Genomic DNA, 24982 nt, shown 5'->3' on the forward strand with positions numbered 1-24982 from the left:
CTCTGTCTTTACATTTATTTTGAAAGCTGACGCTCGCGATTATGGTAAGGGACGTGACATTTCCGACGAGTGCTTGCGGTGTTCGGCCAATCACAATGCACTGGGTCAGTTGGCCAATCAGAGCAGACTGCGCTTGTCAAAGGAGGGGGCTTTGTAGAAAACTAAGCGTTTGAGAGAGGCGGGGCATAGAGGACCTACAAAAATGTACAGTATTTGAAAAATAATGTGTTTTTTTAACATTAAAGCATGTCAACATATTCTGTTAGACCAAATACACAAAATAATGATCTTTAAAAAAGCATCACATAACCCCTTTAATAAAATAAATAAACAAATAAAAATATTTATATATATATATCGGGGCATGTTGTCACACTTTATGGGGTAATTTGTCACAACACCTATTATTAAAACGATTACAGTACATAAAACAATTAATGAAACATCAATTAAAAAATTCAATATTGTAACGTTATACATTCAAATTATATTATATAGTTGATATATATTAAATTAGATTTCTAAATACCGTTTAACATTTACAACACTTTTGTAATCGGACTTTTGACTTAAAGGGGTCATATGATGCTATTTTAAAGATCATTATTTTGTGTATTTGATGTAACAGAATATGCTGACATGCTTTAATGTTCAAAAAACACATTATTTTTCAAATACTGTACATTATTGTAGGTCCTCTATGCCCCGCCTCTCTCAAACGTAACACTCCAAAGAGAAAGGAAAAATTTTAATCGCATCATATGACCCCTTTAAACCTTAGAACTGAAGTATAAAAATGAAAACCTTGTGGCAAAATCCTATGTGACAACTAGCCCCTATATATAAAATGATGTCATTTACATTTACATGAAGGAAAAAAACTCTTTAGACTTTAAAAAAAAAAACTATTAGGTCAACTTTGTAATAAACTGTACGAGCAGGCCTGCTTGGCGGCATAAACAAACTCTTTGCAATGTTTTGTGTGCCAAAGTTACATAAACGCTTTAGGTTTATGTAACTCTGGCACACGATGTTATGGAAATGAAGTTGTTGACTTCTTTTTTACTTTCCTTGATCAAATTTTGATGCCCGTCTGTTTGATAGAAACTGCCAAACGTCTGTGGCTGTATGTAGATTAATCTATTTGGCCAAACCCTTGATGAACTAATCCGATGCTGATTGTTTCAGATTAACTCACGGGAGGTAAAACTCCTAGAGCTGAGAAAATGCGTCTCAAGTTTGACAGCAGCCAAAAGACCTCGAAGGCCCCGATCATCGCTGCCAGATCGAGGTCCCGACGGATGCGGATACTCCATCAGCGTTCGTACAAAACAAGATATGTTATATATAATGAATTGGATCAAAATCTACCGGGCTTGTTCTGTAGGTTAATTACTTTAACCCTCTCTGTCTGTTTGTTGAGGTTGTGTTTTGATACATGCGGTAATTGTTGTGTTGTTTTTAATTAGTGTGGGGGCCGCGCACCGCTTTCAAAGACTCGATTCTGGTCTGCCAAGTGGAAATGGCAGCAAAATCTATCTCAGCCTATCCTATCTGTTTGCATCACTTATCTGCACGGTAAACCTGAACACTTTTCTCTTGGTTTGCTCACTCTCCGGCTGAATAATCGCCCACCCGGTAATTCTCCGTTAATGTGTTTGTTCATTCGTATGTTGCTTTTTATCAAGATGCTTATATTGTTCATCATTTCTCCTTATCGCCGCCTCAGACAATGGAATTTACACTGCGCACCCGACAGCAGATTAAGGAATGACCCTCCGCTTTTCGACCAGCCCCATTTAAGCTTGATTGACAGCCGGTTGTCACGGCAACTTCCACAGGCCCTCTTTCCTGCACGAAAGCAAAAGAGCGCCAAAAGTGATGATTCACTATCGTCCGGCTCTCTCAGGACAATGATTTACAAACTCGACCTCTCACCTCCCGCACTCATCCCGGCTTATCGGAGGCTGCAGGATCTGCTCCTGCGAGCCAGGACACCGTTTGCATGTTTAGAGAGCCTCCGCGGATGCTTTTTGTGGACAAAACAACAACTGGGATCCACATTGTAAAAACGCAATTGCAATTCAGCACCAGGCTTATCGCTTTTAGGGTTTAGCGGAAGATCATTTGCCTTAGGATAATAACCTGTTGTCAGTGTAGCGTTCATATCTTTTATTCAGGATGATTAGTATCTATATAATTAATTTTTGTGAAATATAATAATTGTTTTTGTAGTTTAGGTGGGCCTCAAGTGTCCAGTTAATTTTTTGGGCCTCTGTATATGGAATATACTAGGGGTTTACAAACTGGGGATCTGTGGGACCCTCATAGGGCCGAAAACAGGGTGCTAGAGAGCAAATGGAAGGAGATTAATTGTGATTATTTTATTCAATTGACAGCCATAGTTTTTAACAGTAAGAAAAAATAAACTGCATTAAAAAAAAAAAAAAGATTAAATTAGATTTTTAAAAAAAATTTTTTTTTTTGATTTTGCCACTTTGATTTTATTCATATGTATGTATTATTTCATATTTAATAATTAAATACACGCACTGTATAATATATAAGATACATGATAAACTTGCTAAAATTAAGACTAAAGTTAAACAAAAATTAAAAATGAAAATGTATAGATAGATAGATAGATATCAGTGTTATTTTAGTAAACACATTTTCTATGTAATATTTTAATTTTTTGCAAAGCTAATTATTCCTAAGCTAAAAAGTTTGTACTCCCCCGGGCTGTTCTATCCTCTTTACTTAATGTATGAGATATTTGCAAATAAACACCCGGTTATAGTCAATGCCTAATAGCTTTGACTCTGCAGTCTAGCAGCATCCCTCCTATAATAAAGATAACAAATATCAGTCATGATATTAAACAAATAAGAACTTGTTCTCAGTCATATCACAAGGACATAAATTCCCTTAGACGTGGAGCTAGCAATCTTGTTTTCCCCTTGTCGTTGTGCGGCTTAATTTGTGATGTATTAAACCAAACTCTTTCCAGCCGCTGAAGTTGATGAAGCTTGATAGGAGTCATTTTTTGAGGCAGCATCACAGCTGGTGGGGCCGGACCCGGTGTGAAGGACACGGGGGAGTAAAGTATGCAAATATCAAGAGCGCTAATCAATTAAACGTGCGATGAGAAGCACCCTAATGATACTGTAGTGATTGAACAGTCTATCAAAGTGCACATTATATTTCAAATAAATAAGATACTCTACAGCATGTGTTCTTTAGTCCGATGCTTTTTAATGAATCTGTTGTGGTCATGCTGTTGATAAACTCACTTTGCTTGCTTATTTATGGACTGCAACTGCATTATTGACTGCAGTCGATTCTCATGAGCTTTTGTCATCTGAGTAAACCGAGAAAGTTGAATAACGCAAGATTGTGATGCTATTTCATACATTCCTTTATATGTAGTATAATGTAATGCAGTCTGTATTGTATTCCAATATTTTCTATAATGGATCGTGTGTGTTTTAGAAAGAAATGTGTGTGTGGTTTTCTTTTCTCTTAATGTGTAATGTCAGTAACCGCGTCTGTTTTTATTTTTTACGGCGGCCCTGTGGTGATGCTTTATCCCTCATCCCTGTCAGAAAGAGTGATGAAAACATTCTCTGGCTGATTTATTTTATAAATCGCTTGGAGCTTTTGCACCTTATTGAATCATGGAAAAACAGGAGTACAGCTAAAGTGCTAAATAAAATATCTGAAGATTTAGAGGATTTTTGATTCATTTAAAAAAAATTGACTCAAAAGAAGGATTTGTTTACAAATTAGACAAACCGTTCATGCTGTTTTTGTGATTCAATGAAAAGACCTGACTCAAAAGAATGATTTGTTTACAAATTGGACAAAAAATATTAGGCCAGTTCTGCGATTCAGTGAAAAGATTTGACTCGGAAGAATGGATTGTTGACAAATCAGACAAATCATTCAGACGGGTTTTGTGATTGAATGAAAAGATTTGATTCATTCAGTCAGGCCATTTTATGGTTCAATAAATAGATGTGACTCATTAAGACCAGTTTTGTGATTCAATTAAAGGATTTGGTGCAAAAAAACTAATTGTTTACAAATCAAGTCATTTTGTGGTTTAATTAAAAGATTTGACTCAAAAGAATTTGTTCACAAATCGTTCAGACCAGTTTTGTGATTGAATGAAAAGTTTGAATACTTTTCTTGCGATTGACCACAATATAGTGCAGATGTCAAGATTTTTTGAATGAATAGCAACTTAAATTTTTGATCACATTTATGATCGTTTCATGCTGCTTTTGTCATTTTTGAGAGCTTGAAGCTTCCAGTGTTCATTTATTGTAACTGCGTGGACAAGATCGTCCAGCACAGTCTTTTTTTTCACAAAAAGTCATACATGTTTGAAATTACATTCATATTCATATTCCTTGAAGTTATATCCCCTGCATTGTCTCCACGCAATAATCTGATTTACAGTGTGTGTTACTGTTACACTCTTTCTGCCCTATAAGTATCATTCCATTCAGCTGTCAGCCGTCAGACAGCCGCAAGGGTGTATTTTAAAGCATGCTACCACAGCAGCGCTTGTGGCATAAATATTGAGGTGAAGCACACGCGGTATTAAATTCATACAGGTCAGCTTCGTACATTAATCCAGCCTGAACAGAGTCCCATCACCCGTTTCCCTGAGCTGAGACATCACAAGAAGCACGGCGAGACCTCAAGGCCACATCTATGCGAATTCGTCCAGGAACATTACCGGCCCACCTCCGGATTGCAAGATCCCCCTCAGGCATTGTCGAAGACCCGTCCTGCCCTTTTATTTTCCAGTTCAGGGCCTTCTTTTTTTGCAGATAAATGCTCTCCGATGTAACGTGACAGATGTCACAATGCATCGCCTCTATTTTGATACATACCCTCTGATCCTGCCACAAATGATAAAGAACGCACGGGGCCCAGACAACTTGCTGACACTCGTGATTATTTTAGAGCGCGTCACGACCGTGGCGAGACACGGAGCCGGCCAGGTTCCAGAGCGAATCAAGGAATATCAATACGTGCATGTCTGAGTCATCGTGGCATCCGAGGACTGAGGGAGACTCAATAGACACAGCCATCCCATTGACATATATTCAAAAAGATCAATGCAATGATAAAGTTGTAGGTTTAGTTGGCTTGCACTTAATCTGTTGAAGCTGCAAGACCCTTCACTTCATTTTTTTCCCAACCTTGGTTTTTGGAGGAAAGGAAAAACGAACAAAAAATAATTCAGTGTTTCATAATTCATTGGTCAGTTTTGAGATTTCGGCTTTTCATAATGTTATTTCAGATTGGTGTAAAGAAAACATACACTTTTAAGTGTTAAGTGTTTTATTGCACTTTATCTATTTGCGTCTGTAGAATTAAATTACATTTCATATCTTTAAAGGCTGTTTTATCAAAATGAGTTTTTTTTTCTAAGCCATAAATCTCCACTTTGTTTGCAGTGCACTTACATTAACCAAACTTTATGGTTCTACAAAAAACAAAACAAAAAACACAATGCAATTCTTAATGTAATCAATCAAATGGGTAAGTACGGTGATATCTACTAAATCTTTTACTTTATTCACCTGGGGTGTCTTGCCTTAATTTTAGGGATTCTTTCTGTTGAGTAGCGAGAAGTATCTCTATTTATGAACAAAATATTGAATCATTTAGTTAGTCGAGCACGGATACATTTAGGAGCAGAACAAGTGAGACATTAAATCATTTCATCAGCCGATTCGTTCAAACACACTGATTCATTCAGCAACAGAACCAAGTGTTCCTTAGGAATGAATCACTGAATCATTTAGTCAGCCGATTCGTTCCAAACACTGCTTCATTCAGGGACAAAATGCCACTGTGTGTTCTCTGTTTATCTTACTTTGGAAATACATTTGTTGACAGAGCAAAAATCTATCTATCTATTGTAGGGTTTTTCAACTCAAAAAGGGAAATATTTATGACTAATTATAACTGGTTATGATTATCATTCATTCATTCAATTATCTTGGTTTTTAATGGTAAATGATAATAAATGTGAATAGGCATGATGCTTATAACCCTTATAATATTCAATAGAATATGCCACGGTGATTCTCTCGCAAAAGTCGTCAGGCTTTGAAATGATTTGGCCAGTATCACCTGGCAAAGTGCCCTTTATAATTTGTGAGAATCATATTTATATAACATTCAAGATTTCAGCTCAGTCAAAGAAAGTGTTATCTGTATTATCTACACCCAATTACCATAAACTAAACACAGAACGGGACAAATACAGCTCACATTTGTTTGAATTCCAGGCCAGCGGTAGCGGCGCTCTCAGTCTATCTACACCCTCCAGAAATTTCGTAGAAAGCGGCATCTCTTCGCAGTGTACTTCTTCCTATTAAACCAGGCCTCTAAGCACGACAGCTTAGTGCTATCACCTCAGGCCTACCCACCATTTCCAACATGGGGTTGAACCCAATTATCCCCCAAATTAAAATGAACAGACTTGGCACGGGGAACAATTACTGCTGCGTCTTCATTCCACATGCTAAATGGGCCAAGCAAAAGCAGTCCCTTTTTGCCCATGCTGGCCAAGGACCAAATGTCTGAATAGTATTTGGGCTGTGCTTACAATAGTAATGTATGTGGGTAATTGGGAGGTGAGAGGTTACACCAGTCATTCCATTCGCTCTGTTTTTCTTTGCTTCAGAAGACAGGAAGCTGTTCGTGGGGATGCTGAACAAACAGCAGACGGAGGAGGACGTGTACCGTCTTTTCGAACCCTATGGAGTCATCGAGGAGTGTACTGTGCTAAGAGGTCCGGATGGAAATAGTAAAGGTGAAATTGTCAATTTTTATATATGACACTATTATCAGTCAGCATGAAATCCAATCATTTCCGGAAGATAATATCAAACCCCTCCCAACGTTTTTTTCAACGTTTTTTTCTCTTTGCGTATTGTTAAATATAATGTTAAAATTTAATGTTGACATTTTATGCTGTCCAAGAACCAACAGTTTGTTCTGAGTTGTCGCTCGTTCAACATTGAAGGCTCTTAAGAGACGGAGAAAAACCACATATTTGGGCATTCAACTTTTTATAGACTCCATTGTTTGCCCACCGAGGCTTTAGGGACACTGTAAGACGCTAATACAGCCTGGCATTTGGAAAAGCACTGTGGGAGTGCAAGTTTTACGAAAACTGCTGTAGGATTATTTTCTGCTACTTAGGGGGTGGATCTCTGAATATATCCTGTCTTATGGAAGAGAAGAATAGATGTCAAAACACTCCCTGTATGATGAGACAAGAAAACTACATTTAATTTAGCTCTTAATGTGTTTTATTTCAAACCCTGTTTCTGCCAAAAATGTGCTTAATTCTTAAATAAAAACTGTATAAAACATGTTACGCTTGTATAAGGCACATTAAGACCTATCCTTAATATTTTGACAGCTTCTTCAACGGCTTGCAACACGACTGCTCTTGAATCTCAAATGGGTTTGAATCCTCGTGATGAATATCTGTGGCGGTGTTTAAAAAGATATCAATTATCCTGTATTTGGTGTTTTGTTTGCATAGATGAGCATGTGGCAGTAAATAGCACGCTTTTCACATCAGTACAGTCTCTAGAGGAGCCGCTTGCTTACCGTTGGAGGGCTTTCTGCCTCTCCAGTGTTTTAATGTGCTTCTCTACACTGTGGTTAAAGCTTTTGTGTGCCTTTGTGTGTGTGTCTTTTTTCTATCAGGCTGCGCCTTTGTAAAGTTCTCCACACACGCTGAAGCTCAGTCTGCAATCAGCGCCCTGCACGGCAGTCAAACCATGCCAGTGAGTACACACTCCTCTATAACACACACACACACACACACACAAACACACACACACACACACAGAGAGAGAAAACCTCTTATTTTCAGTGTTGCATTTTTTCTTTGTACTTTCTTTCTACTTTGATGTTCCTCCTGCAATCAGGTTGCAATGACTTTCATTCATCTGTATATTCTGTACATTCTAGGGTCACTATATTATTATAAGGGTCAAAATCCTTTAATCTTTTTTTTTATTTTTTTATCTTGTCTTTAGTTCTTAGAAATGCATTCTTGGTATTCTTTAGGTTTCATGTGGTTTCTTCAAACAAAAAAGTTTTTTTACTTTTGAAAAATTTTAAAATACGTTTTTTTTTACATTTTAAAGCTTATATTTATTTAAAATGTCATAAAATGTAAAAAGTAAAAACATTTCTTACATCTTGAATACATAGGTTTTTATGTTTTTGAATATATTTTCTAAAGTATAGTATTTTTTTTAATCAAATATCATGAATTATTAATTCATAAATATCATTATTTTTGTTGGGGAGTTGCACCACATGACAATTTACAACCTGAACTAATCTTGTTATTAAGGCGTAAAAAGAAATATGTAGCAAATAATTATTAGTGAAATTGCAGGGATGTATATATGTAACATTTATACATTGTTTGCCCAATCGAAGTCATGCGGTGTGACCAACAATGTTTTTGTATTGTTTGTTTGTTTGTTTTGTTGGTCGAACCACATGAATTCTTGCCAGACAAAGGTTTTTCAAATATAAACAAATAATAAGCAGAAGTTTTTTTTTTTTTAGTGGTAGTAGTAGTGAACCAGGCAATCAACTTGATTCCAAACAAATAAGAACAAATCAGTCACTTCAACTTACGAACTGCATATTTGGCCATATTGTTTTGTTGAATAGCTGCATTGCCAGCATATCAGCACGTCGGCCATTTCAATCTCGAGGACTGGACGCTGAGCCATAAAAAGCCGGCTATTTAGCACAGTCTGTCTGAATCACACAGCTATTCAGTCACACACGCATAGTTCGGCTCTCAGAAGTAGTCACACGCTGCTGTTTTATTTGCTAAAAGACTCCGGTTGGATATAGACGAGCTATGAACTGTCAAAATGCATTTGAGTTTTTTTTTTTTTTCATTTTTCACAACACAGTGACATTTTTAAAGAAACAGTTGACCCAGAAACGAAAAAACCTGTCATCATTTGCTATTCGCCGCAGTGTGATTCCAAACCTGTATGACTTTGTTTCTTCTGTGGAACACAAAAGGAGATGTTTTGAAGAATGTTCTAGTCGTTTTATTCATTAAAAAATGCATGTAAATCATTTTTATTTGAACTATCCCTTTAAGAGAAAGAAATGCGCAGAGAAGAAGCATAAAGAGATGGATCTGTGTTGTGATCCGCTCTCTGTATAACCTTTAGGGTCAACCGAGGTGCAAATGATTCAGGGACATTGAAATGTAAACCACAGTCCTGAAATCTTCACCTCACACATGCGCTCAGACATCCTTTCCTCTCTCTCTCTCTCTCCTCTCTCCTTCCCTCCATCCTCCCGGGACATTAGGCAATAGACTTGTTTACCTCACCTTTCACCACATTGACTGGTGAATTATTCATTGGCATGTACTGAGGTGGGAGTGGAGGAGAGAAAAAGAGAGAAAGCAGGAAGGAACGCGAGATAGAAAAGTAGAAAGAGAGAGGTGGAGAGACAGGGGAAGAGTGGAGGAAGCTAATGGGGGAGGGTTGGAAAAGGTTTATAGTCATCTCGGTAGGTAAATTGATTATGGAAAACCTTACCGGCCTCCATTCTCTCGAGTCTGAAGTTGTAGAGGGAGGGGTCACGACTCGTGCGGCTCCCAGGTGCCAAAGTGAGATGTTTAGCCGAGATAATGGAGTTCTTCTCAAGGCAGAGCTTGATGAAGCACTCATCCATCTGCAAACTCTTCAAAAGAAGCAATGGCGAATTTGCTGAACACCCACCAGCCTCTCACGCCCTCGGGCCGCCAGCAGTTCACAGTTATTAAAGTAACACTAGCACCAGACACGATATGACAAATATATATTTTTATAAGTGATACACTTTTTTTCTGCCATCAAAGCAAAAGCGAAGTGACAAAATGGCAACCAGTCAGAACATATTTGATCTTTAAAGGGGTCATATGACGTTGCTAAAAAGAACATTATGTTGTGTATTATACAATACACGGCCGGCCTAGAGTGAGCGGAGGCGGGCGGGCTTGAGAACGGCACGGCCGGCGGATTTGACGAAGAAGTGGCCGGCAGGCTTGTGGCAACCACATGTGACGACCCCGAGCTGGACTCCGCTTTGTCCACGGTGAAAGCCGATCCGGCGATTCACAACGCGAAGTTGATGTATTTCCTCAGCGACCAGCACGGATCAGCTCCAGGCATGACGAAGCGGATATCGTCCTCTTTTGGAAGGCCAAACAAAGTAGTTTCGCTTTCACAACGAAACACACAGCGTCTTCACGACATGGCGGCTGCAACAATACTTACAGCGAGAATAATTGCGCCTTCTTTCTTTGCGTAAACATTTGGGCGGCGTTATGCAAATCGTGACGTTGACATGAGGGGGCGTGTTAGAACGAGGCATTTTAGGTAGGCGTGGTTGACTCTTAACTTTTATAAAGAATATCTCTTTGGATTTGAGACTTTAGTCTTTGCAACTTTACAGATCTTCTTTATGCACCAAGTGCTTGTAACACTCGCATCATATGACCCCTTTAATTTATGACAAATAGGACTTCTACATTGTGTGAAGTGATTGGAATAAAAAACATAAGTAGGTGTGATTCGACAAGTAATTTATTTGTCTGGACTGAAGTACAATACCGAACAAAATGACAACCAATCAGAACATATTTGGTGTTTAATTAATGGAAAAACAAGACTTTAGACTAATAAAATGTCACTGTAGGCGGAGCTTCATTGTGTTGGAACACAAAAGGAGATGTTTGGAAGAATGTTAGCAAATAGAAATTGCATCAGAAATAGATGTTATCCAACAAATTTACAGCGTCAAGTTATTTGTTTGACCAGACTAAGACTACAATGCTAATCAAAATAACAACCAATTTTTGATGTTTAATTGATGACTTTAGGCTAATGCAATTTCACTGTGGGTGGAGCTATGTTGCATGAGGTGATTGGAATAGAAATTGTGTCAGAAATAGGTGTGATGCAACACATTTACAGTGTTAAGTGATTTGTTTGCCTGGACTTATGCACAATGCTAATCAAAATGACAACCAATCAGAACATTTTTGATGTTTAATTTATGAAAAACAAGAGTAATGAGATTTCAGTGTGGGCGGGGCTACAATGCGTGAGGGGATTCTAATAAAAACATGGCAGAAGAAAGTGTGACATGATTAGTTTACAGAGTGAAGTCATTTGTTTGTCCAGACTAAAAGTACATTGCTAAACTAAATAACCAATAAGAAAATATTTGAGATTTAATATACAGCTATTTGAAAAAAAAGTTATAACAATGCAATTTCACTGTGGATGAGGCTGACACGACAAAAATAGAAACCCAAAACTTGAAATAAAATAGAAAAATAGGCTTTATCACTTGCTTTGTGTTGCGCCTGATTTGGGAAAGTTAACAAAAGCAAATTTCGTAATTAATGAAAGTTAAAAACTGTGCAAAATAAAATTTCAACAAGTTTGATGTTTAATATAGTCAATCTTTTTAGTCAAATATGTAACTCAAATTGTGTTTTTGACAAATGAGATTTTAGTGCAGGTGGGAAATTGATGTGTAATGTGACAGAAATAAAAAGAAAAAAATTTAATAACATGGAGAAAAAAAATAGCCGCTTGATGATTTAGTGTTACGAAACTCAACAAAAGTGATCTTTAATGTTATTTTTTGTTTTTATTGAAAACAAAATGCTGCGTCAGGTAACAAAATCACAGCCAAATGTACTTTATGTTTACTATACAGCCATTTGAAACGTTTTTTTTGGACCGATGAGATTTTAGTGTACAGAAATAGAAACCAAACAACCGACAAAATGTTTAATTTCACGTCACATTTGTGGCTGTTTAAGAGCAAAACTCACAAACGTGCGAAAGATTATTATTTGTTTCTTTATTGGGTTGCACAAATACACCAACCAGCCTCTCACAATCTCAGTTCGCTCTCCAAGAACCAATCGCAGCTTATAGTTACTACAGTAAGGAGTCCAGTGAAGAAACAAGTGCTAGTTTATTTTGAATACGCATGCATAAAGCAGTCTGCTAATGAAGTGCTCGTGGGCAGCAAGAAACTGGACTTATTGCAGAACTGCTCGATGCTTATAGTCGGTCCAATCTTATATTCGGCTCAAATCCCCCCAGCTCATGGCAGTCAGTGCATTATCTTCATGCACACATATGCATGCATGTATGCACACGCTGCCTCCTTTCTACGTTTGCCCCTTTTTTCTGTCCATTTCTCTTGCTAGCATAGCCATGAGGTCACAGCTACATACTCTGATCTAATTTTCCAGCTCCAGAAGCTCAGGCTGAATGCGTTTGCATGTTTCCTATCTGAACAATACACAAATACGAAGAGCATATCTACACACATCAAATCAGAGCACGCAGGTTTGAAGAAGGGTTTTGACATGTGCTTTATTCCAGGCACGGCCGGCCCCTGTGCCCTCCCCCCCGTGCTTCGGATGTGGGGCAATTAAAAATTTACACCGTTGTGCGGTAAAGCAAATTGCCAGACTTCAGGAAGGCCTTGTACTACGGAAGACCAGGGACGAAATTACGCCCGGGGAAGGTTGGGAGGGGTCAAGGAACTCTAGCCTCTCCACTTCCGTCTCATTTCCACCCGAATGTATACGCCAGGGATTGTGCGTATTTCAACAAATACAGGAAAATGAAACTGCCGCTGCTATCTGATATTACAATCTCCTTGGTTTAGAGTTTGCGCCACCGACCGATTGCCACTGTCTATGGTTGATTGGCAATGCGTTCAGCTGAATTTTCATTTCCTCATGACTGTGTGGATATCTGAGCAACAACTACAGGAGAAATACTGGCCCAAAATTGCAGCCGTGGTCAGACCGTAATGTTTGGCTGTGCACAGCCTGAGCTCAAACGTGATGCTAGCGGTTTACATGCATTTTTATATAATATCTCTTATTGTCTTATTTGAAATATTAGCTACTTGTATATAGTTATATTTGGAATACATACACTATGTATATACATATTCAATAATCCTCAATATATAGTTTTAGAATATATCTAAATATATATTACAAGATTTATTATTATATATTTGGATTTAGAACTATATATTCTATAGTTTACTACTATATTTTTTAGATTTATATATTTAAATGTTATACTTTATACATATTTATATTTGAAATATATTAATAACTTGAAATAAATTAATAACTGCATATTCTTATTTACATTTATATATTCAGATGTATAGCTATAATACTACAAATTCTAAGTCATTTTTAATATTTTAATATACACATTTTATACATTCTATTTTTTTGTGTATTTTCACAATTTTGTTTGAAAATGGATTGATTAAAAAGCATTGACCCAAAGGTTTGCATGCATTAAAAATATTTATAAAAATAAAACAGTCTTAACTGAAGTATTAGCAATATAAAATTCTAGTTATTTCTTGGAATACCTGATTCTAAATAGTCAATCGATTTTTTTTCACTCTATATTTCTCTTTAGTTTTGAAATCAGAATATATAAATGTACATATTCTTGATAAATTATATTATATATAGAAGCAGCAACAGGCTCAGCTGCTCTTTGTGCAAGATAATCCATTTCTATTATCTTATTCACAGTTAATGCACAGAGACAGATGTGTAGAGTTAGAGTTACATCAGATGTATGGCTTAGTTAGTGCCTTCATGGTCCACGTTCCCACAGAAACCTCAAGAATCGGGGAAAGCACCGAGGTGCCCCCTGCGCCGCAGCTTCCCGTAAAGATGCAGCCCTCACTTTGATTCCAGGGCCTCATTTTCCTCCTCTTTTTCCTCTGTAGAACAGCTGCACTTTTTATTCCCACAGTTTTACTCTCTCTCCTGAATCCATTTCGCTGGGTCCTGGACCTATGGGAATTCCTCCGGGTGCTTGGCGGCTTAAAATTTAATGAGAGTTTTACTTCACAGATCAACCACCACTCTTTCTCTCTCTCTCCCTTTTCTTCCCTCTCTCTCTATCACTTTCTCTTACAAATGCATAGCCTATATTTTGCTGGACCAACAAGCCCTCGGCCCTGATATTCGCCAGATGTCTCCGAGCTGAAGCAAGCAAACAGTCAAGAAAAGATTGGACAAATACCTTCACCACATTCTGAGAATTCTGAAAACTTAGGACTAAAGGAACATTGAATTTCTTCTTTTATTAGCTTCGCCAAGAACTTTCATAACCCACAGTAAATATTTTGTTCTCCTTCATAATAGCTCAAGGTGGTGTGCAGAACGTCTAGGTTTTCAATAAATACTCTGAGCACTGCAGATAATCGCATTTGAGGTTAAGATTAAAATACCAGCGTAGGCCGACAGTCTGCATACAACTTAATACTACGAGTTCAAGAAGTTAAAGGGATAGTTCAACCCAAAAATGAATGTTCTTTAATCATTTACTCCTACTTTCTTCTAGGGAACACAAAAAAGTTATCTTTAATAAAAGTGGATGGTATGGAAGCCCGTTTTTGCCACCAATAAAAGCATTTAAAAAGGTAACTGCAAATTTTTATCTCATAATTCAGACAACCAAAAAAAATAAATAAATCAGAGTAAAGTCTGAATTGCACGATGTAAACTCAGAACTTAGAAGTAAATTCCAAGTTATATCTTGCAATTCTGATGTTTATCTCAGGATTCAGAGGTTTTCAGAGTTCATTATTCAGATTTGTAATTCTGAGATAAAAAGTCTTTGTTTTTTTATTCTGTAGAAACGGGCTTCCGTAGTAAGGTGACCAAGGCTGTCGTGCTCCAAAAAGTACAATTAAGCACTATAAAAACATCAAAGAAACAGTCAAAATGACTTATGCTCTATATTCCAACACTATAGAAAATAATCTTTTTAAGTTGTAAATAAAACAAAGATTATCAGAGTACAATATATATATATATATATATATATATATATATATACCATTTCAGTTTTTCTATTTCAAAATTTTACATATAATTACATTTTTAATTCATTATTTCTTTGTAATTATTTGTGAAATTGACAATATCTGAGTGAAAATTGTTTAAATGTAAATCCTACACTATTTTATTGTATTTATTTATTTTATTTTAGTGAAATCTTCAGGATTCATACAATAAGTTTGTGTGAAAAACAGACTGAAATTTGCATTAAAATTTGCGGGAGAAAATTGTGGTCACCATTCCCTTTCATTGTATGGAAAAGAGCAGCTTGGACATTCTGAAAAAATATCTTCTTTTGAGTTCCACAGAAGAAACGAAAGTTGTAGAGGTTTGGAACAACATGAGGGTGAGTAAATGATAACTAAATTGTCGTTTTTGGCCGAACTATCACTTTAATCAATGGAAAAAAGATGCTGCAGGTCCCAATGCGTCCAACATCAAACTTTTAGCGTATCTCAACAATATTTTGTAAACACCAAATGTTTTTATTCCAGTCCACAGATGTCTGTAACTCCCTTGAGGTTTTACCCAGAAATCATTTTAACTACTTTGGTGATAAAAAACCCCTGAAGGGATACAAGATAAGGCCTTTTTTTTTTTTTGAAGATTGCAGCTTTGTGCTGTCTTACACTTGGGCATTTTGTGGTACTTCTTTTGACCTGCAAAAGTCCATTATGTTTAGTCGTGCAGCACAACTAATGAACAGTGACTGAATGCACTGATAGTGCCTTTGGTAATGATATCCTAACTAAGCAGTTGAGGAAACAATACAATAAAACAGTTCTGAAAAGGCTAAGGGCATGAAGGTTCAAACAGAGTGAAATCGAAAAAAAAAATCTACATTTATCTTCCCCAGTGACTGTTCTTCGTTGTTTTTTTGGCAACCCCTTCAAACGCCTACATGAGTGCTTTATGCCTAGAGCCAGAGTTGTCGAGCTTGGATGTGCAAACTGATTGCTTTGTACTCGGCCCTCTCTAAGCATTCCGACAACAATACAGAGAACAATAGTGACCACCCATTTTTTCAACAGCCTTGGTTCCGGATTTTATTTTATTTTATTTTTTTCATTCACCATAGGCTTTTTGAAACGTTCTTTGATAAAGAGTTTTAATTGGTATCAACCTGTTCAGATGTAAATTAGAACATTTGATTTAAAGTAAAAAGTATTTGAAAATTATGTATCAGTATACTTGCAGTATAAAGTAGAAAGCTATCTAGCTATGTAGAAATATATATATATATATATATATATATTAATAAAAATTACAAAAGCACAATAAAATTACTAGAACTTTAAATAAAATTTAAATGAAAACTAAAAACATAAAAAATAGTAATAAATACTATAGCAGTATATAAATAAAATAAACTGCTTCATGGGAGGCATGCATGGGATCTCTTTTGACCCAATGTTTTTCATTCTGAAAATGACTTCATTCTGAAATTAAGGTTTTTTTTGTTTTTTTTTCAAAAATATGTGATGTTTTTTTACATATGTTATAATCACACTGACTTATAGTTCAGTCATTAATTAAAAATAAATAAATAAATACTTTTAAATAAAAATGTCCTGAAAATCTGGAATTACATTTGTGTCAATAAAAATGAACGTAACTTTATAAAACTGAACGTAACTTTTCCAGAAACTATCAAAAATATGCCATTACGAAAGAAGAAAAACACTGAAAATTAAAAAAAAGAACTCAGTCGCAAAAAAATGTAACATGCTCTTCAAATATACTTAATTGTTTGTTAACAAATTTCAAAGATTCATTTTCGCAAATCGTGGATTTTGAATGCGTTGCCACAGATATCGCTTACGCTTCGCAAATTAAAAAAAAAATATTACAAAATTATTGCCATTGTTTGGGAAGGAAAAAATATAGGTGGGTTCTTTTTTAAATGTGGTACAGATGTGTTGAAAATAAATGCATATAAATGTAACCCAAGAGATATTTATTGGTTAAAACACTTGATCACACAAAAAATATTTCATATGAATCAGACTTACTAGTTTTGTTTGTAAAAGTTAGATAACACGGCGCAACAGCTTTCCAATATTCGCGTTGTCCATCAAAAATCTCACTAGTCAATCAAAGTAGGCTGCTGTTAAGCCCGCCCTCATGAGAGGTTTGTGCCAAAATAGTGAATGAAAATTTGCTAAATGTAAACGAAATCTGTGGCAACGCATTCAAAATCCACGATTTGCAAAAACAAATCTTTGAAAATTGTTAACAAAGAATTAAGTATATTTGAAGAGCATTTTACATTTTTGCATCATACATTTTCTGTGTTTTTCAGAAGTGTTTTTCTTCTTTCGTAATGGCATATTTTTGATAGTTTCTGGAAAAGTTACGGTCAGTTTTATAAAGTTACGTTCATTTTTATTGACACAAATGTAATTCCATAAAAATCAAACCTTATAATGTGTTTATTGGTATATGTTCAGTGACTAAATGCCTCTTGAAGTGAATAATTCACTGCACAAAGCACATTGTGTTCTGCCCAAATTATGCACAAATATATGATTAGTTGCTTTATGCTGCCATTTAGCATCATTTTTTCCCCTGCTTAGATGTAGACCTACAACCCATTTTGGGACAAGACCCACCGTTAGATAACACGGCGCAACAGCTTTCCAATATTCGCGTTGTCCATCAAAAATCTCACTAGTCAATCAAAGTAGGCTGCTGTTAAGCCCGCCCTCATGAGAGGTTTGTGCCAAAATAGTGAATGAAAATTTGCTAAATGTAAACGAAATCTGTGGCAACGCATTCAAAATCCACGATTTGCAAAAACAAATCTTTGAAAATTGTTAACAAAGAATTAAGTATATTTGAAGAGCATTTTACATTTTTGCATCATACATTTTCTGTGTTTTTCAGAAGTGTTTTTCTTCTTTCGTAATGGCATATTTTTGATAGTTTCTGGAAAAGTTACGGTCAGTTTTATAAAGTTACGTTCATTTTTATTGACACAAATGTAATTCCATAAAAATCAAACCTTATAATGTGTTTATTGGTATATGTTCAGTGACTAAATGCCTCTTGAAGTGAATAATTCACTGCACAAAGCACATTGTGTTCTGCCCAAATTATGCACAAATATATGATTAGTTGCTTTATGCTGCCATTTAGCATCATTTTTTCCCCTGCTTAGATGTAGACCTACAACCCATTTTGGGACAAGACCCACCCGTTGTGGACCTAAAACACAGTCCCCTTTCCACTCTGCAGACTTGGCTTGTGGCCTCACCTGATATTCCCCCCATAGTGTGGGTGCTTATCGACATTTTCACGTCAATTTCAGCTAGCCTCTTATCTTGGCTGATGCACAACCTTTCTCTACCATCAGATCACAGTCATATTTTGGCCTTTTTGCCGAAATCGATTCTGTAGTTTTTTTTTTTTGTCTTTTTTTATTCGGACAGTATAGTGCTGGAACAGGGGATGTTGTAGGCTGATAAAGGTCAAGTGTAGCATCGAATCATTGAGAGATTCATAATGAATGTGAGCGCGGCTCTCGTGGCAGGTGTTTCACTACCACGGTATGGGAGAGAATGAGTGAGCCAGACTTAGAAACCCACACATCCAAGGTCAGACCATGATCATTGGTGGCCTTGTCAATCTCAAACCCACGTTCTTCATTTAATCCGTTTGATATTTCGGGTGCAATATCATAACCTATCAAGTAGCGAAATCTGAAATAGATTTTGTTGCGTAATGGTCAAGCTGCCAAGGCTCATGTCAATCTACTGATGCCACTAGCAGTTTTGTAGATGTATTTGTTTGATTGCCTGAGGTTTGATGTTGAGAGTTTGTAGTAACTCATAATACTTTCTATATTTTCTTCTTCTTCTTGGGGAAAAAGTTTTGTTGTTATTTTTAAGATGCATCCAACCACCTTGTGTTTGGTGCAAAGTTGGAGTGAAAAAGTCATGGTAGATTCACATATGCCATTCACATAGGAACTTAAAGGGGTCCTATTATGCTCTTTTACAATGTCTTGAATTTGTTTTGGGGGTGTACTAGAACATGCTCTCATGCTTGGTAGTTCGAAAAAAGCATTATTTTTTTTACATAATTTACATTATTATAATACCTTTCTCCCCAGCCTGGCACAAACGGCTCGATTAGTTCCAGGTTTGATGAAGGCACGCCTTCCGAAAAACGAAATGTGATGTGATTGGTTAGCTGTCCCAGTGCGTTGTGATTGGCGAACAGCTTAGACGGTGTTTCAGTACTGCCCCGCCCCTTGCCAAAGCAGCAAGTTCCGTCTGCTCTGTTTAGTTAAGGATGGCGTCAATATTGTCATATAAATTTGAGCCGGATTCAGACCCAGATTTATGCCCAAAAATACACACTACACACTGACTAAAATAAAAAAATTGAAAAAGCATAATAGGACCCCTTTAAAGTTGCCCCTATTATGCTATTTTTGTAGGTTTCTAATATTGTTTTGGGAGTCTCCTACAATAGGTTTACATGCATGCAAGGTCAAAAAACGCTTTCGTTTCCTCAAAATATGCATTTAATATAACCTAATTTCCCAGCAATTCTCAAACGATTCATTCAAAGCAGCTCTAAGATTCAGTCTCTCTAAATCCCTCCTTTCCATGAGCCTACTCTTCTCTGATTGGTCAGATGGCCCAGTCTGTTGTGATTGGTCTACCACGTGCAGCGTATGTTGGAAACAATATGCCCATTACCATAGTTACTTATTTTGAACGCTCTATAGAAAATATAAACATCTATTATTTATCTTACTTACAGGTTGTGATTCAGTGGAGCCAACTTTGCAGATTGTTTACATTCACATACTGGTACATTACACACTGCATGAAAGGCAATATTCGAAATGGCATAATAGGAGCACTTTAAGGTTTTGATCTTTCTTAAAGGGACAGTTCACGCCAAAATAACAATTCAGTCATTTTATTCACTCTCATGTTGTTCCAAACCTGGGTGGCATACTGTCTTCTGTTGAACACAAATAAGGAGAGTCTGAAATGCTCTTTTGCATACAATGAAAGGGAACTGGAACTTTAAAAAGTCTACAAAAGCATCATAAATGTAATTCATTCGACTCATATTTCAAGTTATATGGTATATATGATGTGATTTGACAGTCCAAAATTTCCAGTGAGCTACAACCAGATCATTGAATCAGTGAGTTGAACTTGAGAATTGGATCAGTCCAACTGATGAATGAATCTTTCAGGCTGGTTTTGTGAACTGGATTCCATGAAAAGATCGAAGTCAAAAGAAGGAATCCTTCACAAAAGAATGACTTGTTCAAGCATCTCTACTCTCGTCTGTTCCTTACACAAAGTTATCAAATGGCTTCAGAAAACCTTGAAATATAGCATGCAAGTTGTATTAACCAGTTTGTATGTATTTTCTATTTATTTGTCTGTCTGTCTATCAATTTATTTATATTTGATGGTTATTTTGTGCCTTTTTCGGTCATTAGGGATATTCATTTGTGTTAATTTGTGTTCCATGGAGTCTTACAGGTTTGAAAGAACATGACAGTTCTTTCAGGGCTGTTTACACTAAGGACAATGGCTATAACTATAAAGTTTTGATAATCTTTCTAATTTTATGAGAATAGTAATGTCCACACCACAACTATAACAATAAGGAATTAAATTGTTGGAATCATTTTCAGAACAATTTTAAATGCTAAAAACATTGACAATCATAATCCACCCGGCATCGAAGAGCTCAGATGTTTAAATCATGTACATATTGTATTGTGTTTCCTGTGGTGGTTGACAGTCTCGCTTGCAAAGCGGGATGTTAAACGCAGCCTGCCCTCTCTCCTCAGACTGGCTCCGATTCTCTCCTCCCTCAGGGCGCATCGTCCAGCCTGGTGGTCAAGTTTGCCGACACGGACAAGGAGCGCACCATCCGCCGCATGCAACAGATGGTGGGCCAGTTTGGCATCTTCAACCCTGCCATCGCCCTGCCCTTCAGCACCTACAGCACCTACGCGCACGCGGTGAGTACCCTTCCTCCCCGCTGGGGCACTAGGGCGACTCTGGGCTCGACACGTTTTGATGATCTCATTGCCGCCCACATACCCTCCCCATCCCTGCATGCCCACACACCCTCGCTCACGTGCCCAGAGTGACTCAGAATATTCCATAGGAAAATCTTCACCTGGTTATTAATAGCTTGCATCGGATGCTTCGGTACAGGGGAGGTTGAAAGGCAGTCGAGAGGTTCAGTCGGTACCTAATATTCATTCATGAGGGACATCTTGGTTCAGTTTTGGGGAGAGATACTACAAAACAGTTAGTTTCTAGTTAGTTCCTCCATATGGAGTAGATAGATATACATATATTCATGTACTGATAGGCATAGGCGAATATTTCTCGTAAATGCCAGGATTAATTGTTGGAGTCGACCTGGCCCCTGGAGGCTTATCATTCACACTCATTTTCATATCACAGACGTGCGGGGGACAGCGGAAGATGTGCGTATACGGACAATCCCGCAGTAACTGCCGGGCTAGTACGCAGGAAAAATATGCCCTCATTAGCATTCATGAGATGCGGAGCGTCCGCAGGAAATGCAAATGGTCCGAGAGCGGCGTGCGGGAAGGCAGGCAGGGTGGTTGCTGTGGCTCCCACAGGTTGGCAGTGACTTTTATCTCCAGTGTCAGAGATGGTGCAGTGTGTGCTCGGTGGCAATGACACCGTTTCTATAATTCACTGTTCTAGCCCGAGCCACAACCCACACATGCCGAAACCAACTGCTTTATATTGCATGCAGCATGTGGCGAAGTTTGCGACTTTTTATTAGGTCATCTTTTTTGCTTGTTAAGATTACTGTTTTTGACTGAACTAGTCAAGGGTATTGTTATTTTAAACCAGATACAGAAACATATTTAAAGGGGCACTCACATTTTTTTCCCCCATTTAGAAGTTTTACACATGAAGAAATTAATATAATTTAAAAAAAAGTTATATGTGCATATAATGAAGCTGTTTTATTTTACGTGGTGCTTGTCACCTCATGAGAGCCACCAAATTAAGATCACATGACCAGCCACTATAATGCAATCCTAAATCGATTATTATTGAACACTATTGATTATTGAATACATTAATCATGTCTGTATATACCAGTGTTTTTTATGTATTATTATTATTTTGAGTATTATTTATGTGCTGTTACAGTATTTATTAATATTTTGAGTTAACTTTAATTTGAATAATTTAATAGTGATTTTGTGTGCTTTTTCATTTTTATTAGTTTTTTTCATTTCTAGCTTTAAGTGTTAGCAATTGTAGTACTTCAGTGTAAACTTATTTACGTTTTTTTTTTACATTTTTCATCTAAATATTTACAGTTTATTTCCTCTTTGTTTCAATTACAGAAAAATATTTAATAGCAAAATTTGTAATAGTTTTAGTTAACAATAGAAACACTGACAAAGACATTTTTTACAGTTGCAACGTTTTGTGTAATGCTTCCACACCACTAGGCGTCAGTATAATGCAGGGATGACACTGTCTACATAACCAGAAAAAAAATAAAAAATGAATGGGCCTTTTAAAGATTCCCGAGCATCTTTTCCCCCAATACGTGATTTTCTGCAAAGTTTATATATTTACTCTGAACAAACGACTAATGCTAAGTGTTAAATACTAGCACGAAGTTTAACAAATTATATCCTACCTTAAATTGTGCAGCTTGTTCAGTAGAGGTTAGATTTGACTTTTCAAAGCAATTGCTTTTCAATTTTCACCTGGTGGCCAATAAAACAGTGCATTTACAAAGGCAACTGTCACGTTATTTAAAAAAAAAAAATAAATAAATTATTGGTCATGTCAATCACAGTGCATATTACCTACATAATGCTGAAACAAATGCTAAACCCTAACGTAGAACCTTTATGTTAGTAGGCTTATAGTTAGCATTAAGGCCTGTTCACACCAAGGACAATAACTAAAACGATAGATATAGTTCTAAAAATCGTTCTCAGTATTATAGAATAGCAGAGTCCACACCGCAGCTATAACGATAAAGGCACAGAGAAACAATATAGTTGGAATCACTTTCAGAACGATTTTTTCCTGCTGATGAATGATAAAAACATTGACAGCCAATCAGAATCAATCCTGCTACAACTAGCTTGAGAATTTAAAGCGGCAGATGGGCGTGCGCTCAGAATAAATACGATATCGTCCGCTGGTGTGGACGCTAATATAGTTATCGATAGACAATTTTTTTTTTTTTTTTTGTGGCTCTTCAACCTGGGCTAGTAAGTAGCCATTCAGCAAACACCCAGAACACCATAGCAACCACCTAGCAATGAACTAGCATAGCAGCAAGCTTGTTAACTCCACTAGCATTTCCTATATTCTACTGTTTACTCACCTCCTCAGCTGAGCAGAACCTGAAAGGGTCTCCAATAGGCATTCATTGCGCCTTCATAAACAGGCAACAAACCACATTAAGCTAACGTTTCGCTTCAGATATGGCAATGGTACATTTAGAAATGTGGAGGACGAGCAAATTAAGAGGCTCTTTCCACAAACACAGCTGTGCAGAGGATTACTGAGTTGAGCTGACAGCCAGTAAATTGGATTTTAGTCAGAGCAGAGGAGGGGGGCATCTGAGCGCAAATTGGAGGGGTAATAGTGCTGACAACATCGTGCCAAAAGACAGATGCGTTTTTTAAAAAGGTACATCTAACTCCTAAATCTGACAAACAGCTTATCATTCAGTAGTACATGAAGATGTTGGAAATATCCGATGCGGCCTTGTCCTCGTTTCTGGAGTGGGATGGAGGGGTGTGACATAAACACGCGATGAAAGCGAGAAACATTAATTTTCTTTCAGACGCTCTTGTCAATACAAGCCGAACATCTTTTATCTGTCTTTTTCTCCCGCTGCCTCGTGTTTGATCTTTTTCCATTTTCTGAGTGGAGCCATCTTCATTTTCAACTTTTCTTTTTTCTCTCTCTCTTTTTTTGGAAGATGAATAAAAGCGCGGCTGTTGATGGAAAGCCAGAGAGATCTCTTTAACTTGACGCCAATCACCAGAGACGGTGCATTAGATTAATATGACGCACAAATTGCTTGAAAGCACTTCAGAATGTTCTGAAGCCAACATTAATGAGGGGAATGTTTGTCTGGGTATTTTTAGGAAGAGGGCGCTGAGGAGGGGGGCACCCGTTCTGCTATTGACCTACATTGCCCCCTGTTGTTGAGAAATATAACAGTGTTGGCTATTCGAAAAGTGTTTTTATACATCTTTTTATAGTTTTTATGCATTGCTTGAAAGCACTCTTTCTAATGGAGCATCTAGAAATAGGCAACAAGATTGATGTATTATATAGAAATATACAATCTCACCCCTCGTTCAGTGGTGTAGTGGTGCCTGGAGAAGTGGGTATACTCTTAATTTATGCCCCCATTTTTTTAATGGGCTGTGTTATTTTATCCAGAATTGTGCAGCTTTACTCCTATGTTTTACTGACTGTCTCCCATGGCATACAGTGACGGGCAAATAGTAACCCCCCTACTCCCTCCATACCTTTTACAATTTATGTATAGGCTATACTATATAGTGCAAAAAAAAAATTATAATAAAATTGTTTAGAGCATTTTTAATACAATTAAGTACTAGTCAAGCTGCGATAACAGGACCACAAGGAGACGCCAAAAGATCACTAAACCTACTGCCTTGACCTGACTGTACAGGCTACTATACGGATCCATTCGGAATCTAAAAAACACCTTCAGGCTTCAGCAGCGTGTCCATTATAAAACACTCGTGCTTTTAAGCCAAAACACGCTGAAAAGAATCATTCTGGACGTGACTCTAAGCAATCTCTAATGAAACCGGTCGGGTTTTCTCTGTAGCTGTTTTGAACTTAGGCTACTGTTTGAAGGCATTCGTTTACTGGATCCTTGGACTGAAAAGTTTACAGGAGTTTACCAGTTTTAAAAAACTGATCGCAAAAA

The 24982-nt window shown here is 37.0% G+C and overlaps 1 protein-coding gene across 1 annotated transcript in view; it reads left to right on the forward strand.

The window, feature by feature from the left end:
* LOC107719642 (CUGBP Elav-like family member 5) overlaps positions 1 to 24982 on the forward strand; it is a 229164-nt gene that overhangs the window by 171936 nt on the left and 32246 nt on the right. The window contains exons 5-7 of the mRNA XM_016527127.1: positions 6713 to 6841; positions 7750 to 7829; positions 20829 to 21002. Of these exons, the coding sequence (XP_016382613.1) occupies positions 6713 to 6841; positions 7750 to 7829; positions 20829 to 21002 (383 nt within the window). The remainder of the gene's footprint in view (positions 1 to 6712; positions 6842 to 7749; positions 7830 to 20828; positions 21003 to 24982) is intronic.

The sequence above is a fragment of the Sinocyclocheilus rhinocerous genome, unplaced genomic scaffold (genome assembly GCF_001515625.1).
Source record: "Sinocyclocheilus rhinocerous isolate Xijiao unplaced genomic scaffold, SAMN03320098_v1.1 scaffold1294, whole genome shotgun sequence".
NCBI classification, from domain to species: Eukaryota; Metazoa; Chordata; class Actinopteri; order Cypriniformes; family Cyprinidae; genus Sinocyclocheilus; species Sinocyclocheilus rhinocerous.